Here is a 17,485-nt window from a genome sequence, read left to right as displayed (position 1 = left end):
CTCAACTTTCCCCACGCAACATCCTCCTCCCTCCTCTCGCCTCCCAGCCAGCTGACTGCTCTTATCACTTCTACATTTACAGCAGGCTTTTGGGGTGATGCAAGGACAGCCACCCTCAGCCGAGTTCCGAGAGACATGGGAAGGGCTGGATTCAGGTAGCGCTGCTCTGGCCAAGGGCATCGTCGCAGCCAGCGACGGGAGAAGGCAGTAAACCAAAGGCCGGGCGTGATGACCTGGCTGCTGCCAAGGGAGAAGCAACGAGGAGGCGGCCAAAGGCCCAGCTCCACCCCAGAGGGGTTCACCAGGGCATTTGGGGATGAGCTGCGGGGACGTTGCCCTCCTGATGCCTTCCCCTCTCTCCTGAGTGAGCGGAGCAGACGGCAGCTCCAAGCCCCGGGCCTGAGGAGCCCCCGGCCTGGGCAGCTGTGGCCCTACTCAATTTGCCTTTGGCTACAAACAAATCTAAAAACCTACTTTCCACTCACTCCCAACAGCCGTGGTGGAGCCGTTGGCCATTGGGAGGCAACAGGAGTCGGCATGAAGGGACATTTGTCTCGGGAAAGGCTGTCCTGACCACTGTGGGGCCAGGCACGGCTCCACCGCCTCAATGAGGGGCGGCCATGGCGGCCGCGCTCCCCTCAGCAGCGCCCTGCCAACACTCAAGATGGCGCTGCCCGCCGCCGCTGCCAGGCCCCAAGATGGCACCCGCCGAACTCTGCCCGCACCCGCCATGGCCGCCACAGGCCGGGACACCTGCTGCGCCGCTTCCGTTTCCTGCCCGCAGCCAAGATGGCGGCGGCGGTGGGGAAGCGCCGTGTGGCTGGGGGGCGGTGAAGCCGCTTCCGCCGCCGCGGCCTCTCCAGCAGTAAAAATGGCGGAGTCGGTGCTGGAAGTTGTGGGCAAGCTGCAGTCGCGGCTGGCGGGCAGCTCGGAGCCCAAGAAGGTGACGGGGGCGGTGGCGCGGCCGGGGCTCCCCCTCCTCGGTGGGGGCGGCGCGGCGGGGCCGGGGGTCGGGAGGGCCTGGGCCACCCCGCGGGGGCTACGGGGAGCGGGGTCGGGCCGGGCCTGTCCTCCGCCGGACCTTCCCCCCCCCCTCGCCCCGCCGAAGTTTCCTGCCCGGCCGGGGCCGCGGTCCGTGGCGGGCGGCCCGCCGCCCCCGAGCCGCGGCAGCGGGGCAGGCCCCGGGTGGTTGTCCCCGGTGGGAGCCCCCCACGCTGCTGCCAGCCTGGGCTCGCAGGCCCCGGTTGCCCCACGGGAGGCTCGCAGCCGCGTGCCGGGGTCCTTGTGCGGGGTCCCCCCGTGGCACGTCCATGGGGTGCGGTTTGAGAGGCGGGCGAGTGGGCAACGGGAGAACTTGCCGGAAGAGTCCTGCTCTGGTGACGTGTTCATGGTGGAGGAGCCGCGGTCCCCGGCGTGAGCCCCATGGGGGGGCGCAGCCCTGCCGTGGGGCTGGGGAGGGCCAGGACCCTGGCAAGGCCACCCCGATCGCCGGGGAGTTGGGGTCAGGGCAAGAAGTTGCCGAGTTTTAACTCAGCTCCTGGCGTGCGTTCCCCCTCTGGCCTCGGGGAAGTTGCTCGACGCCTCTCGCCCGTCTCCATGAGGGAAGGTGTCCGCTGCCGAAATCTGCTGCCCGCAGCAGCTGCCGTGGAACAGCTGCCGTGCGCGCGCTGCCCTGATCTGCGCTTGTGCCCCAATCTGTTCGGTGACATTTGGCTGCCTCTGTTGCTGACAGCAACTCTCCTGCTGGGCACCAGGGTTCGGAGCCGTCTTTTTCAACTGAAACTTGGAATTAGGGTTGAGCTCAGGTGTGGGTTTGCTGCATGCTGTTACCCTGTTCTGTAGGATTTTATATGTTCCAGGGGGAGCAGCTGTGGTGACTATTTACAGGTGTTTGGTTCATGTTTCACTTAATTCAGGTGAAAGACGAGGCAGTGAGGGCTGTGGAGCTATTCTGCCCTTGGTTAATTTTGTTTAACTGAGGCAAACACCTACAGAACCACTTGCTTTCCAAGAGCTCCTACCACCCATGAAGAAGGATGGATACTGAAGTGCTCGAGTGCTGACCCTTTGAACCAGAGGCCCCTGTACCCGGCTCCAGTCTAGCTGGGGGCGAAGTGATGGGGGGTCTGGTTCCTTTTCTCGCCCTCTCAGCCAAGACCAGAGCAGGGTTTACCTGGTGGGGCCCCAAATGGAGCTGAGGGACTGCTGAGGAGTCAATTCCAGGGGGTCTCGGGCTCTGTGGTGCTGAGAGCACGCGCAAGACTTCAAATACTGGCTCAGCACGCCGTGCATGGAGAATTGGTGCTCCTGTTTCCTGACCCTTGTGTCAGCTTGGGGCAACAACTGCTTGTCTGTGTTCCTTGGGCATTGTAAGGCTTTGGGCACTATTTGCACAGGCTGACTCTTTCTCCAGTAACCTTGCGATGTGAAGTCATTTCTTTCTCTGTTGATCCCATGCAGTTTTGCAAGGGGAGGGAGAGGTGGTAAGCATTTGCAAGCTGTTACTAGCTAGGATAGTGACTTTAAACCTTTTCCCTTCCGCAGCAGAAAGGTCCTGTGACCTATATTCTTTTTTATTTCTGATACCTTTTCAACTATATCCTTGGAAGAGTTAGTGTTTCTAGGTTTGAATTTAGTTGCCATTGCGTTGTCTTGTTAGCTTGTGTATCTTCTGAGCACCTTCCTATGTCAGAAAATGGCTTTCGGCTCTTCTGCTATAACTGTTTCCGCTACAGTTCTATAGCAGCTACAGCTTTGCCATGTCAGCAGGACAAATCCACAGCACCTCTGGGTGCTACCCATGCGTTACACCATTTCCAGTCTTCAGTTTTCTTGCCTTATCCTCTTGAAACATTTTATCAGTAATGTGAAAGAATAATATTTGCCTGGTATCGTGTACAACTCTATATCGCCTTGCTGAAAGGTGTTAAGTATTAATATTGGTTTTGGGCGAAAATCGGGCTGCTGGCACAGAACTGTATGAGTGAAACTTTGGACGCTGCTGTAACGGTTTGGAAATGGTCTCTTTTTTTTCCAGCAGAGAAGATACACTCCTGCAGCAGAGTTTGTTTCTCTTCTGGGGGAAGAAGGAGGGTACGGGAAACACAAACAGGAGAACATCTTCACGGAGAGGAAGAGGCCAGGCTGTGCTGTAGTAATTTGATATTAAAGTGTGTTGTTAGCATTGTAATGGGCCTGGCTGACTTCTTTTAGAAAAAGAAAACAATCCACCCATATTAAACAAAACTCTATTGGAGCTGGAACTAAGTGAACTTTTTATGGTTTGTGTCTTGTGGCCGATTGACTGAAACTCTGCCTTGTGTTGGGGTGTTTTAGAAGAGTTTTGTCGTATGTATTTCATGTGGTATCTGGCAAGATACAAGCCTTGTGTTTTCTGTCTTCTACCTGGCTGCCTTTTTCTCGGTTATTTCTGAGTTGAGCTGCCAGATTTGAGTCTGCTTGGCTGATTTCAGCTGAAGGCAGTGGGGTGTACTGCACCAGCTTGTTCCCATAGGAAATACAGATTCGTACAAGTTCTTAAGCCTTGCTGCATCGGAGTTGTCTCACTTGATGCGTCTCATGCACGTGGACCTGTGGTCCACAGAGGTGGCAAGCAAAGCGAGGTTTTGCTGTGCTGTTACAAACACAGCTCCCAAATATATCCCTCCTTGGTTGTTGCCAGGCTGCGTGCCACTTGGACAGCATCAATAAGCACAGGTTTTGATATCTTAGATTGGCAGATAAGTGTGCTACTGATGACGCAGGTAATAAAAATGCCTCATTTCCTGACAGCGTCATTCTGAGATTTTTATTACTTGGCTGGGAAGTCTGCTGAACTCAAACTGTGTTAATATTTCTAGTGAATGTGCAGGTGTAAAAGCTTGGTAAAGTAACACTTAGGCAAAGGTATGTGTATGGTGGCCTCTCGGAAAGCTGGAAAGCCAGCTTTTGCTTTTTTTTTTTTAAGAAGTGTGGAGGTTTTGACTGCAGTGGGTGTGGAATAAGCCAGTTCCCCCTGAGACATGTTCTGGATCAAATGTGTGGGTCCTCTGGTCTCAAACCACACTTCCCTGGCTATACAAAATCCAGAGATGAACCCTGTTCAGAATAGTACTTTTCTTCTTGGAATTCAGCCCTGAAGGCAACAAATAACTAAAGAGCAAAAAGAGCTGTGGAAGATGCTGCAGTGGGGGGGTGTAGCTGGAAAATAATTGGGAGGCTTTAAGGATATCATAACGAGTTTTCCCTTGGTTCTTACTCTCACGGTGGGATTTTATAAGCTCTGAAACAACCTCTCTAGGAAGGTAATCAGCTTACAGAGATGCTATTGTTTTAATATTGCCCCGTTTTTTACTCTTTTTCTATGTAGTACAAAATCCATCCTTCTTCCCCTCCCTTCCTGCCCCCTTCCAAAGAGGGCCTTTGTGCACACTAGTCCAAACTCCTGCGTTACCGATGCCAGAAGGATCTTGGGCTTCTCAGAGGGATCCCGAGCCACGAGCTCTGGCAGGGCTTGCCACGGCAGTTTGAGGGGAGGCAGCAGAGGTGGGCTGTGTCTCTACCTCTGCTCCTTCTGGTTTGATGGCTTTGATTGCCAGCGAGCTTGTCAAGCAGCAGTGCTGGCAAAATAACAGTGGTACTGAAAACTGAAGGGATGTTGGGATTTTTAGCTCAACTGGTGGCCTGGGTGGGTTTTTTTTTTCCTTCCCTCTCTCATCAGTTGAGCTAGGTGGTGGAATGCATTACCTGCCCCAGATCCCATGAATCCCAGGGGAGACTCTGCATTATCGTGAGCCCAGAGTTGAAGGGACAGAGGGCTTGAAGACCTGGTTAGCTGTGGTTACAGCACAGCTAGAACTGTTGCACCCCCCTCAGCATCTTAGCTCAAGAGTGCTGAAACACACTGTTACTGTTGATATCAGCGTTTCGTTCTTCTAAAACAAACAAAACCTAAACGTTCAGTCATGGCAATAAAGTCCTAATATAATGGAGATGGGGCAGTGGTTTCTGGTGAACGGAAACTGTCCTGTGGTTCTGCTTAAGCTAGATGAACCCTTATCTCTGTGTCGAGGAGTATTTTCTCTCTGGAAGTAATAGCACTCTTCAGATAGGTTAAAAGAACTTATTTCTTTCAAAAGGAAGGAAACCTCTAAACCTCTTTGATCCTTGCATGGTGGAAGTGGGGGTGATTGGAATAGCTTAGGCCGACAGTGCTAATTGAGCATGAGCGCAGAGCTTTAAAGAGGGATGAGGGACAGCCCTTTGTATGGCATATAGCACAGCAGTGCTGAACAAAGCCTGGGCTGTATAGGGGCTATAATAATGGGAACGCTGACGAGGCTGGTCTGCGGCTATAGCTGAGCTGCAGGAAATAATGTGAGGGGCAGCGGGGCTGTCAGATGTGTGCTTCCGTGTACCGTAACTAAAAAGTCGGTAGACATCTGGGTGAAGCAATGTCCCAAACCACCTGGGTGGTAGAGGTACGAGTATGTCCCCTTCACCTGCAGCCCCTCGCCAGGGTGCGAGTCGGAGAGGGCTCCTCTTCCCTTCCTGGCCCGCGGAGCAGCTGTACGTGCCGGCAGGGCCTCGCTTGGCAGCGTGCGTGTGGAGGAAAACAACATTTTTCACTGGCGTATGGTGAAGGGAAGGGAAAAGAGTGGGGCGAGAGGCAGTGGTTGTGGAAGGGGTCGGTTGCCTTTTTAGCACAGACTAGAGCTGAGAGGAGAGACACTGTCAGCAGCACTGACAGAGAGGAGGGTCTGCAGGGAAGAGTGAGGTTCCCTCTTAGACCTTCAAGAGCATCTAGAAATCTTCCTTCCCTCAGTGTCTAGCTTGCAAAACTTCAGAAAGGACTCTTTTTTTTTTTTTTTTTTTTTCTCTCAACAAGTGATGCAATTCTCAGCACCACCTTCTGAGAGTCACAAGCTTCCGAGTCCTTTCTTCTACTTGCTGTGCAACAGAGTTGTGTGTTCCTGATGCTTTAAGCCAAAGATAAGTTGCAGTCCTGTGTGAAGAAAGCATTAATATTTGAGTGCGTTTTAAGATTCTCAGGTGGGCCCTCGTAGGCAAAGAGGTGATAATTTCTTAACAGTTGGCCCTCGTGTTCACCTTCTCAGGAGCTTGATTTGGAGCAAGACAGCAGCTGTCTGCCACTTGGATCTTTCGAACAAGCTCTCATGCAGTGCTCTTCCTTTCTAATCACAGTATGTGGTTCAGTATGACAAGTCTGAACACTTTCCTTCTTGTCTCTGCAGCTGCTGAAAAGTCTGAAGAGGCTGTCTGAGTTGCCCATCACAGTTGACATTCTTGTGGTAAGAGCTGTGAAATCTCTCGCGCTTTCATCGTGTCTGTCAAGTCGCAGGCTAACCGTTTGCCACAGAAATGCTGCTTTCTCTGGAATAGGGCGTGTTGCCTCAGCCACCTGCTACAGCCTGGTGTCACAGGCACAATTGTGATGAGGTCCTAGAGATACCAGGCACAGGGAAGGAGTGTGTCTGAGCAAGTGTGAAGCCATGGAGGACAGTTTGTCATCCTCAGTTCTTCCAAAAGTTCAACACTTGATGGTGTTCAAGTCAGAGCAGTTACTAATGATAAGTGAATCGGCATGAAATCAGGAAGTGCTAATCCTTAAAATTGTTAGTGACTTCTGTCTTCAAACTTATAAACAATAATTGTGGTAAATACTAACTTGGTTTATTAATACCAATAATGTTTGCCTTAAGGCAGAGTTAAGTCTTGTTTGACTTACAGAACTGTAGTAAACAATATAATGGCCGCTGAAAACATAATATATGTGGTATCTTTGCCGTTAGATCAAGGAAGTTTATTTCTATCTAGCAGGGATGGGTAGCGGGTTAACTTTATTCACTTTGTAGGAAATTTAGCAGAGGTGAGAATGCTGACTGTTTTGCTAAGATGAATTCATGTCTTGGCTCTCTCATGAAGGAGACGGGTGTTGGGAAGACTGTGAACAGTTTACGGAAACACGAGCTTGTAGGAGACTTTGCGAAGAATCTCGTAGCCAGGTGGAAGAAGCTAGTGCCGGTGTCCCAAGAGGCAGATCGGTAAGTGAACCTGTTCGGCTATCTTGATAGATAAGCTTTGTTATATTTTTGCAGTAGAGATCGTAAACTTCTCTGACCAAGGTGACAAAGTGAAGGCTCTGGATAAACTTGTAACACAAGGGTGCTAACTCTGCATGGGATTTTTGCCTTGTTTTGGCATAAACTTCCTGTCTCTGCTAGCTGCAGAGCATTGGGTTGCTGATGGCTGCAGTTTTGCGTGAAAGTAGGGACCAATTTTCAAGAATTTGCAGTTTGATGAAGAGATTAACAGTAGAGGCCAAAAAAGTGTGTTTATTAATGCAAGAGATACAATCTGCTTGCTTCCCATTTTATGATGCTAAAGAGAGGAAGTTCTAGGCCCGAGTAAAGGAAGTGGCTTTCTTTGAAAGAAGGCTTTTATGTGCGAAAAATCTATGGAAACTGAAAGTTAATGCTAGCCAGCATGTTGTAGTAACAAAACTGTATCATTTAGATGTGGGTGATAAAGACCCAGTTATTCATGATAATTTGATGGCTGTAGTATCCTTACATGCTTAACTGGCTAAGTGGGGGACATGTTCCCCATAGGCACCATACAGCCAGGAGTGTGTAGGCATGGAGAAGTCTCTGTACACATCTGTCTCCACTTCCCATGAACTAGTGAAGTCTCTAGTCTTAATAAAAATGCTTAATCAATTTGCGCACTAGACATGCGGTTTCTAAATCCCTGAATGTTGCTATGCCTGGAAGAATTAGTGGTATTCTTGCCCCAGAACTACCAAATACAACCTTAGTCTTCTCTAAGAGAGGTTCCCGTCCACATGGTCCATGGGGAGTGGCTCATTTCATTCATATTGGGAAGTTTTAATCTAACTATTTTGTTTTCTTATCCCTTCAGAAATAACCTAGATTCTGAAGACCGTGACTACGAGAGGAGCAGCTCAAGCAAAAGACATCAAGAACCCTCCCTCAGAGAGGATGAGGAACCTGACCAGGAGTATTCAGAACCCTTCCAGCCGTCTTGCAGCCAGTCCTATAGCCCAGATCATAGGGAAAAGAAGTCCAAAAGGTATCCTAGGCCTGAGGGAGCCCACGAGACTTATGGCTATAGCAGCCAAGACGGGAAGGGTTGGGGCAGATCTTCCCCAGTGCTCTCTTCAGATCAGGAGTACTCGGACTATGGACAAGCTGTGTCACCTGAGCCAAGTGAGAGCCCTCAGGATATGTACGCAGACCCTTACGCCTCTGAGGAGCAGGAAGAACCGACGGTATGTCATCGGAAAGCCAGTAAAGGCCACAGCTTTCAGGAGAAGCTGGGGGGAGGCCGAGAGAGGAACCCCGGTGAGTTCTACGACAAAGGGAACATGAGTCGAAGCAAAGAGCACAAGTCTTCTCACAAGAAGCAGCGACTTGATGGCAGAGGGGAGGACAGGACCTCTGCCTTCAGCCCAGAAAGATTGCACAAGACCTCTTTTAAAGAGCAGCTTCAAGAAGCCCCCATGGCAGGGGGCAGCAAGGAGAAGCAGAGGATGTCAGATAGCACCAAGAAGGAGAAGAACCGAGAAAGCGGCACCCCGAGAAAGGAGAAGTTGCACATGTTGCCACACTTGGAAGAGTCTTTGGACAACCATGTTAAGAAGCAAAAACATCGGGACTCTGAAAAAAGCAAATTGGAAAAGCCCAAGCTGAGCCTGGAGACCTCTAACACAGAGCAGGAGAAACGGAAAGCTGAGAGTGACTCGACAAATAGGAGTAAAGAAAAGGGGATTTCTGGGAGCTTAAAATCTTCAGAGGGGAAGCGGAAAATCTCCGATGTGGACAAAAAATCAATGGGCTTTTCCTCAAATTTGGGGGAGGGGGAAGTGGAGGATGAATTTGAACAACCTACAATGTCCTTTGAGTCGTACCTCAGCTATGATCAGCCCCAGAAAAAGAAAAAGAAAGTGGTCAAACCCTCTGCGTCAGCTGGGGAGAAAGACCGAGGGCACAGCAAACAGAATGGATCCAAAGCCAGTACCAACAGCTCAAGCTCGAGTCGGAAGAGTCCAAGCCACAAGCGAACAAGTGAGAAAAAGGCAGAGAAGAAACTACCAGAGCCTCCTAAACCAAAGAGGGTAAGGTTTTGAAGATTGGGAAGTGAACAAGCAGGTGGGATCAGCTGCTCTTGGTCCTCTGCCATCTGGGGCTTATTAGTTTTCCCCTTGGAGGTGCTGGGCTGTGTTCTGCATCGGGTTGTGCTTGCAGTGTCTCACTGGTATCTAGGTCTGTGACTCCTGGCTCCTGCTGGGAGACACCCTGTGTTTCATATGCCCTGCACCGCACGCATCGCCTTGTGCTGTTAAGAGTGGAACTCTGCTGGAAAAGTGGGAGAAGAGGGAGGGGAAAAAAGAAATGCAATAGACAAAACCCTCTTTATTCAAAAATGGGGAGAGTAAGAGGGAAACACCTTCAGCTAAATAATTGTATGAAAACATATTGGACATGATACATTTGTTAAGCATGCAGAGTGTCTTCAGGTGTGAGTCAGCTTAGAATCCTGCCTAACACGCGGTGCATCTCCACCTGCTAGCAAGGTTCCCAAGTTTCTCAAGTATTTATGCTTCTCTAAAATTGACCTTTTATTTTTATCTTTATCAGTACTGCAGTTTTGTTAACTAAATCTGTTGGTCTCCAGAAATGGGGGAGAAATGGGAGAACTGGTGTTACAATGCAGCTTATTCTAAAAGACAGACCTTGTTTTGTGAAAGCATGAAAAATGAGCAATGTTTCTGTATATATTCATTACCACGTGGGTGCCAGTGTTGTGTATATAAATAAGGGACTAATGTGTAAAACCTTGACTGCTTTATCTTTTTACTCAACTTGAAATGCTTTGCTCTTCAAAGAGTGTTTTGATAATCTTAGCAGCCTTTTAAAGTCCTGCTTTGCCATTCATTCTAATAAGTTTTAGGTGTCCCCCAGTTTGTGAGGTTCCCCTCTCCATCACTGGAGGTTTTTGCAGGGTGGGGGGGAGGAGGACAAGAAGAGACAAACCAGGTAAATGAGTGTTTGAGATCAAGGAAATGTTCCTGCCAGCTTTCTCTTCTGTTTTTTCTCTAGTTCTTTGCATTGTTAATCTGATTTGGGTTCTTGCCAGAGGCCTTTTATACTGAACCTAGTAGGTTAAAGATGTGGATGGCTCTTAATGGAGGGTGTTACGTGATTCAGATCCTGAATTTTGGCTTCCTTGTATTGACAGCCTAGACAGAGCCACAGTAATGTGGCAGAAGTGCAGGCTCCCTCTCAGGCTATTTCAGCTGATCAGCATTGAATGTCAAAGCATCAAACAAAATGCAGTTCAGCGCTGTTTGTATGCTGGCAGAGTGTAACATTCTCCTTATTCTTGTCTTACTTGCGTGTACATCCTCTCCTTCCAGATACTTTTAGATGTGGTGCCAACGTTACCAGACATCCCACTGCCGCCGATTCAGGCCAACTACCGCCCTCTTCCTTCGATCGAGTCCATTACCTGCTCCCAGACAAAAAGGAAAGGTATGTTGGGCAGGAAAATAGGTCTGAAACGGGCTGCAGCCATTGTTTGTGGGAGGAAGTGGATGCTGGCTGGGTTCAAGTCTTTCTGTTGGGCTCTGGTGTCCTGCCTCTGATGACCAGAGCCTGAGTTTCAGAAAAAGGTGGCTTCTTTCCCATGTGCTGTAGCAGAAATGAGGAAGATCCTTTGCCAACCCTTCTTGAGGTTTGGGCTTTGGACTTGCCCTTCCTGAACTAGGCTGCAGGTCTCTTAGAGAAGACTTGGCCCTTTAGGTTTGTTCTGGGTGACTCATTTGTGTCTCCTGTGCCATTCAGCAGGGTGGGCTCTTCTTTTCTCTGCTCCCTTCTCACTCCAAGTCCTACTCTTTACAGCAGTGTCCTCGCCAGTTGAAGAGAGCGAAGCAGGTTTTACAGGCCGCCGGTTGAATTCAAAGATGCAGGTGTATTCAGGCTCTAAAACTGCCTACCTCCCAAAGATGATGTCTCTGTATCAGCAATGTATCAGAGTCCTCAGTAACAACATCGACTGTAAGTACCTTTCCACATCTATCTTAGTCATGTTGCCACGCAGATAATACTGAAGTCTTGGTAGCTTGTTTGTATATATCCCAGCAGCATCTGGCTTGGAGCATGTGAACAGTTAGTTGCCCCTTGTCACAAGGCAAGCTAACTAATATGGGACCGCTCTCGCTGAAAGTTCAGGTGCTGCAGGAATCAGCACCCAGCATGCTTTCAGGGAGTGCAAAAGCACTAGGAAATAGTGGTAAACAGAGCCTTGCGCAGGCACTTCTTAACTTGGAGATATTGGTGCCTGATGACCCACTAGAGCTATTACACCTGTGGTTCCTTTCTCCTTCCCCTCGTATTGTGTAGTGGCACGCAGCACTGCTGTTTCTTCTGCTGCATTTCAAGGTGTCAAGCCCTTTCCTTGGCAGGGAAGCAGCAGGATAAATACTCTGTGCATCTTGCTTCTCTCTAGCAATCTATGAAGTGGGTGGTGTCCCGTTCTCGGTGCTGGAGCCAGTATTGGAGAGATGCACCCCAGAGCAGCTGTATCGCATTGAGGAATGTAATCATGTAAGTGCCTTGGCCTGGGGAAGGGATGGTGACATGCGGGAGTGATGTTCTGTCCTCATCTGCAGAATAGTAAAGAACAATGCCTTTTTATAACAAGAGGTGGCTTTTGCTAGTCCTGAGTTCCTGGATTTGCCATCTGCCCATCTCTTGCTGCAAGTTGGCCCCTGTTGTGGTTTAACCCAGTAGGCAACTAAACACCACACAGCCGTTTGCTCACTTCCCCCCTCCCCAGTGGGATGGGGGAGAGAATTGGGAAAAAAAAAAAAGTAAAATTCGTGGGTTGAGATAAAGACAGTTTAATAGGACAGAAAAGGAAGGAAAATAATAATAATATACAAAATAAGTGACGCACAATGCAATTGGTCACCACCCACTGACTGATACCCAGCCGGTTCCCAAGGAGTGATTGCAGCCTCCCAGCCAACTGCCCCCAGTTTCTATACTGCCCATGACGCCGTATGGTATGGAATAGCCCTTGGGGCAGTTTGGATCAACTATTCTGGCTGTGCCCCCTCCCAGCTCCTTGTGCACCTGGCAGAGCATGGGAAGCTGAAATAGTCCTTGACTGGTGTAAGCACTACTTAGCAACAAGTGATCAGCATTATTCTCAAACTAAATCCAAAATGCAGCACTACACCAGCTGCTGGGAAGAAAATTAACATTATCCCAGCCGAAACCAGGACAGCCCCTAAGCTGTCTTGTCCTCTGTGGTATTCCAGTGATACTGGTGCTGAGGGAAAGGGGAGTGAAGGTGTCGGGAGGGATCCCAGCTTATGTGTGGGTTTGTTTCAGGTCCTCATTGAGGATACGGATCAACTGTGGCACAATCACTGTCTCCGAGATTTCAAGAATGAGAAGCCAGAAGAGTTTGAGTCCTGGCGGGAGATGTACCTTCGACTTCACGACGCACGAGAGCAGCGGCTGCTCATGTTAGCACGGAACATCGGCTCAGCTCATGCCAACAAACCCAAAGGTAAAGCAGGGCTGAATGATCAGAGAGAGGTCTGGAAATTCTGCCTAGGGGATATCTTTGTGGGGGGAAGGTCTTTCAGAATGGCTGGTTTAAATCTAGTCCAATTTAGGAGATGCTTAAGTCTCTGCTCTTTGTGGTGGCCTTTGCTTAATGGCTTAGCAGGCTCTAGATTTCATCCATAGTGTTGCTGATGCAGACTAGACAGAGCAATATTTTATAGCAAGAACATGTAGGGCTGCAGAGACACCTTCTGTTCTGCTAGAGTGGCTCCTCCGTGCTGGCGTTGAAGAATACCGAGGTGGAGGGAAGCATTACTGCTCTTTTGGTGAACATAATGAGAACTACTGATCTGATCAGTCTGATATCTCACAGCCCATGTTGTGACCGCAGGAGGTTTGGACCTTAGGGAGGAGGCTATCGCCTGAGCTTTGAAACAGATGGATTGGTGGTTGGAGCTTGCTGTAATAAAACAAGGTGGATCTAAGCAATGTTTCCCTCTGGCCTCCTACAGGTAGAGTGGCCAAAATGGCGTTTGTGAACTCTGCAGCAAAGCCCCCTCGGGATGTACGAAGGAGACAAGAGAAGTTTGGAACTGGGGGACCTCTTCTGCCAGAGAAGACCAAGTGAGTGTTTCTCAGTAGTGCTTGCTGTTCAGGGCCTCTCTTCCTATGGGCTCCTGCCAGCTTCCCCCTGAAGCTCTGAGTCCTGGCAGGAAAGAATCCTGTGTGTCCTGGAGGTCCTTTTGCAGTGAAACTTGTAACTGCAGTAGCTGCTTTCTTGCTGGGAAGTGTGGAGATCCCAGTCACCACTGGTTCCGTGCGGTACCAGCCATGCTGCTGTTAACAAATATGGCTTACGTCTGAAGAATTGTGTCAAACCACAGCGAATCCTTTACTGAAATGTCTGCCCCGTCTCTGTTTCAGAATAAAACCAGTCCTGTACCCGTCTAGCAAAAGCCACACTCGTGTGAGTGAGGAGCAGTCCTATGATGGGCCCAGCACGAGCAGTGCCCATTCTGTCCCATCTTCAGGTAGCACCTTCTCCTCCTACGACCCCAGGAAACCACCAGTGAAGAGTAAGTACAAACTGCAGAACATCTGTGTGGACTCCTAGAGCTCCTCCTTTACAAACGCACGAATCCGCTGCTTCTGCTCTAAGAGAAATCCAGGCTATGCATGAGGGTTGATGTTGGTGGCCTCTGTCCTCTCCCTAAAAAGAGGGTAAAGGCTGTTCAAACTTCTTGCACAAGAAAAAGCATAGGGAAACATCCGATTTGCCTGCCTGCTCAGTGCTGACTACATCAGCCTGTCCTAATGGTACTAGTGAGGCAGAAACCCTGCCTGTTCCCTCCTGCTGTCCTTCTGTGTCTGTCTAGCAGTTTGGAACAATGCAATTCTAGTGCAGCTCCCTTGGGAAGGAAGCAGGGAGAGTTTAACCAGAGATCTGTGTTCTTGCAGTGCAGAAAGCAGAGTGGGCTCTCGGCAGTCTGTGACCTGAAAATATGATAGGCCATGATCAGAGAGCGCACACTTACGCCTGCCTTGCATCTGCTTTGCCAGGGCTGCAGCTTTGAATTCCTCTCTGCTCTCCTAGTCTGTGACTGCTGCTTTAATGTGTGGGGTTTTTTGTTTGATTTTTTTTTCTTTCTTTCTCTGTTGCAGAAATTGCACCCATGATGGCAAAGACTATCAAAGCTTTCAAAAACAGGTTCTCTCGGAGATAAGTTTGTGGTGCAGATCCGGGACTTTCCTTCTCGTGGGGGAGTGGCACTGAATGGGGAGAAGGTACCCAAACAGCCCTTTTCTTTGGACTCTTTGGAGGCTGCAGCTGCTGGGAGAAGCTTTGATCTGCACAAGACGACAGCACAGTATTTTATCTTTTATTCTGGTCCCTTTCTCAGTGTCAAGCCCCCCTCTTTTCACCCCTGCCCTTGACATCCTGTTTCTGGCTTTGTCATCTGTCAAAAGAAGGGTGTACAGAATCTCCTGATATGAGAAAATGTGAAGTCTTGGCACCTGCTGAGAGTGGAAGATCCAGAGACTATTTACTATTTAACCTCTTAATAAATTATAAAATGGTTTTAATTAATATTTTGCCCCTCTATCCCGCTGGTATTATTTATGTTGCTCTCAGTAGTCTTCCCCCCTCCCAATCCAGTACAAGGGCCAGCCTCTCTGACTCGAGCTGGCAAGAACCCATCTGTCTGAGTGGACACTGGGTGTCACGGGCGTCTTTCCTCGTGATATGGTTGGTACCTGCTGGGCCCCAAGTCCTGCCTGGACTCTCTGGGACAGGTAGGACTGGTGGCCCATCTGCTCATTGATCCTTTGGCAAGCGCATCAAGTCCCGAGGCTTTGCTCTCTACTCGTGTATGTTAATAAAATCTTAGCACTCTACCTTCTCTCTGCTGTTACTGTAGATCTTGTACAGATGCTTACGTTGTTGTGCAGGGATGCCAAGAGCCATTGGGGACTTTTTCTCTGCTGCTGTTGTCTTCTGCTGGCTTCTGGGAATAAAACTACAAGGGGTTTTGGGAGAAATCTTACTGTGCACCAAGTCAGATCTTAATTTTTTTTTTAATTGAGAGAGAGAGGACTTTGCCTCAGAAATTAAAAACAATTTTTAAATATCAATTATGGCATCAGTTTGCCTCTTTTAGTGGAAAGAAGGAATACTTTTATCTTGTTTTTCGTGTGGAATTGGGAAGGATTTATTTCCAGTTTGGAAGCTGGTGCTTAAATCCTGTCTTTTCCCTGTATGTTTTCCTCTGCCCCCTCTTTGGAAAGAGCAAGGATTTTAGTCTTTGAACCTGAAACCACTTGACTGGAGTTGGAGGGAAGTGAATAGTGGAATGTGGTTTGTTTTTAAGGCGTGCATACTTCATAGCAGGAGTTCAAAAAGCTCAGTTGTACTTGGTGTCTGAGGAACTGGAGCTCTGGAAGGGAATGGGGTGTGATGTGACCCGGTGGACCTGGAGGCTGGGGTTGGCGGAAGTGTGCGGAGGTGCCCTGGAGCACAGCTCCTCTGGGGAGGTTGGGAGCCCGAGTGCTGCACGAGGTGTGTGATTTCAGGTGGACTCGGGGAGCCGGACACAACTAGGCACTCACTGTTATGCGTGAAGCCTTCTTGTGGTGAACGTTCCTGCCTGTGAGTTGTGTCTGCCTGGAAAGCAGCCTTACCCAGAGGTGGTGCAAGCGGAGGATGGAGCTGGTCAGAGCCAGCTCGTGTGGTGAGGGAGGCGGCCTCTGTTAGTGCTCAGAGGTCCGACTGGATCGGAAGGGGGAGAGATTCTCTTGTTCCAAGCCATATTTGCTGTCTAGGCAGAAAAGGTGTTGGTGGTAGATGCTGTTCTTGGTGGCAGCTTTTGAGCAGCTCTGCTGCTGGCCTTCTGTGGCTGCCACATCCTGAACCAGTGGAGTTGTCTGTGCACACTGACCGGGGGAAACCTTGCTGTGAGGAGTCCTCCCTGGAGGGCTCTAGAAAAATCCCTGTATGCTTCTGGTTTCTGTTGGTTTGTTTCTTTCTTTTTCTCCTTTTTTTTTTTTTTTAAATAATTTTAAACCATTCTGAACACCTGTCTCTTGTTTATTTGGTCTGTTCTTTTCTTATTTTGAAGGTCTTGGAAAAATGTTCTCAGACTCTCATATGCTGTAAGTTTGTTACAGTCCCAGATGCTTTAATGTTACCGTGCAGCATTTCAGTGTGTGTTGTGCTGTAAAATAATGGCTCCTTACTCTTGCATTTTTGCTGTATTTAATTTTGCTGTATTTTTAATTAGATAACAATATATTATCTTCTGCTGACCGTTGTGCTACCGTTTATTTCTCCTCTGTGCTTGGGGTAGGGGCAGAGGGGAGGGAAGCACAGTCTGGCACGCTGTTTGGGCCCCAATGGAGCCTTGAGCAAAGGATCTGCGTGAAGCCCGAGGACAACCTTGGGCACTGCTAAACTGCCACTTAATTAATACTACAGCTGGATACTCGGACATGGGTATTGCCCAAAGCATCGCTGTTACGGGGTGATGTACCTTCCCTCTCAGAGCAGCTTCTTTGCTCTAGGCTTTGCCAGCTGTGTCTGTATTTTAGCTTAGCTGGATCGCAGGGAGGGGGATGCAGAGAGGATCAGAGGTGACACCGTGTCCAAATTGACCCCGCGCTCCGCTGAGCGGGTCCCGCTGGTCCTGGGACCGATGCCCACTGCTCCCCCTTCCCTGCCCTCTTGCTCAGACACTAAACCAGCACAGCTGGAAGAGGTGGGCACCGCCCCGCAGCTGGGAGGAGAGGAGGGTTACTGCCATGAGACACAAACTCAGCGAAGTCTAGGGTAGAAGCGCTCGCTCCCTTCCCCGGCTCTCGGGGCCCCGGGTGTTACACTTGTGCAATTTTTCTGTGCTACACTACACGCGAGGGAACCGAGCAGAGCTGCCTCTTCCCCCTTCGCCGCCGAGTGATGTGGGCAGGAGGGGGAGCGACCTTGACTTGCATTTGTATTTTGGTCCCTAACTCTGTATATACAATTTTCTATGTTCCTTTTTTTTGTGGTAACTAAGATGAATATTTTAATTAGATAAGTTATATGAAAAGAGGGAAATCATGTCTCAATAAAAGCCAAACACTGGACCGCGTCTGCTTGTTCTTTTCTGTCTCAGCGATGAATGTTAAATACACCCTTAGCAAAACTAGGCGGGCTTCTGCTCCGGTGTCCCGGGGTGGGGGGGGTGCTCCCGTTCCCCCTCCCGGCCGGAACAAGCCGCAGGTTTAAACCCCAGCAGCCCTTCCTGGCGCCGCTGAAAAGCGGCAGGGCACTTCCCCCGGCGGCTGCCACTTCCCGGGGTCCGGCCGGGGCCGAGCCCCACCCCCCGGGG

General features: G+C 49.6%; 1 protein-coding gene across 1 annotated transcript; it reads left to right on the top strand.

The window, feature by feature from the left end:
- The first annotated feature begins 871 nt into the window (after positions 1-871).
- Positions 872-17,240, top strand: ELOA (elongin A). The gene is made up of 11 exons (XM_075721774.1): positions 872-943; positions 6,255-6,311; positions 6,946-7,064; positions 7,942-9,157; positions 10,460-10,574; positions 10,944-11,099; positions 11,551-11,648; positions 12,441-12,621; positions 13,133-13,244; positions 13,545-13,696; positions 14,283-17,240. Exons 1-11 carry the CDS (start codon positions 872-874, stop codon positions 14,342-14,344), a joined length of 2,340 nt encoding a protein of 779 aa, XP_075577889.1. The 3' UTR covers positions 14,345-17,240.
- The last annotated feature ends 245 nt before the right edge of the window (positions 17,241-17,485 follow it).

The sequence above is a fragment of the Pelecanus crispus genome, chromosome 16 (assembly GCF_030463565.1).
Source record: "Pelecanus crispus isolate bPelCri1 chromosome 16, bPelCri1.pri, whole genome shotgun sequence".
In the NCBI taxonomy this organism is placed as follows: domain Eukaryota; kingdom Metazoa; phylum Chordata; class Aves; order Pelecaniformes; family Pelecanidae; genus Pelecanus; species Pelecanus crispus.
The sequence above is the reverse complement of the archived record's forward strand: the minus strand, read 5'-3'. Positions and strand labels throughout refer to the sequence as shown.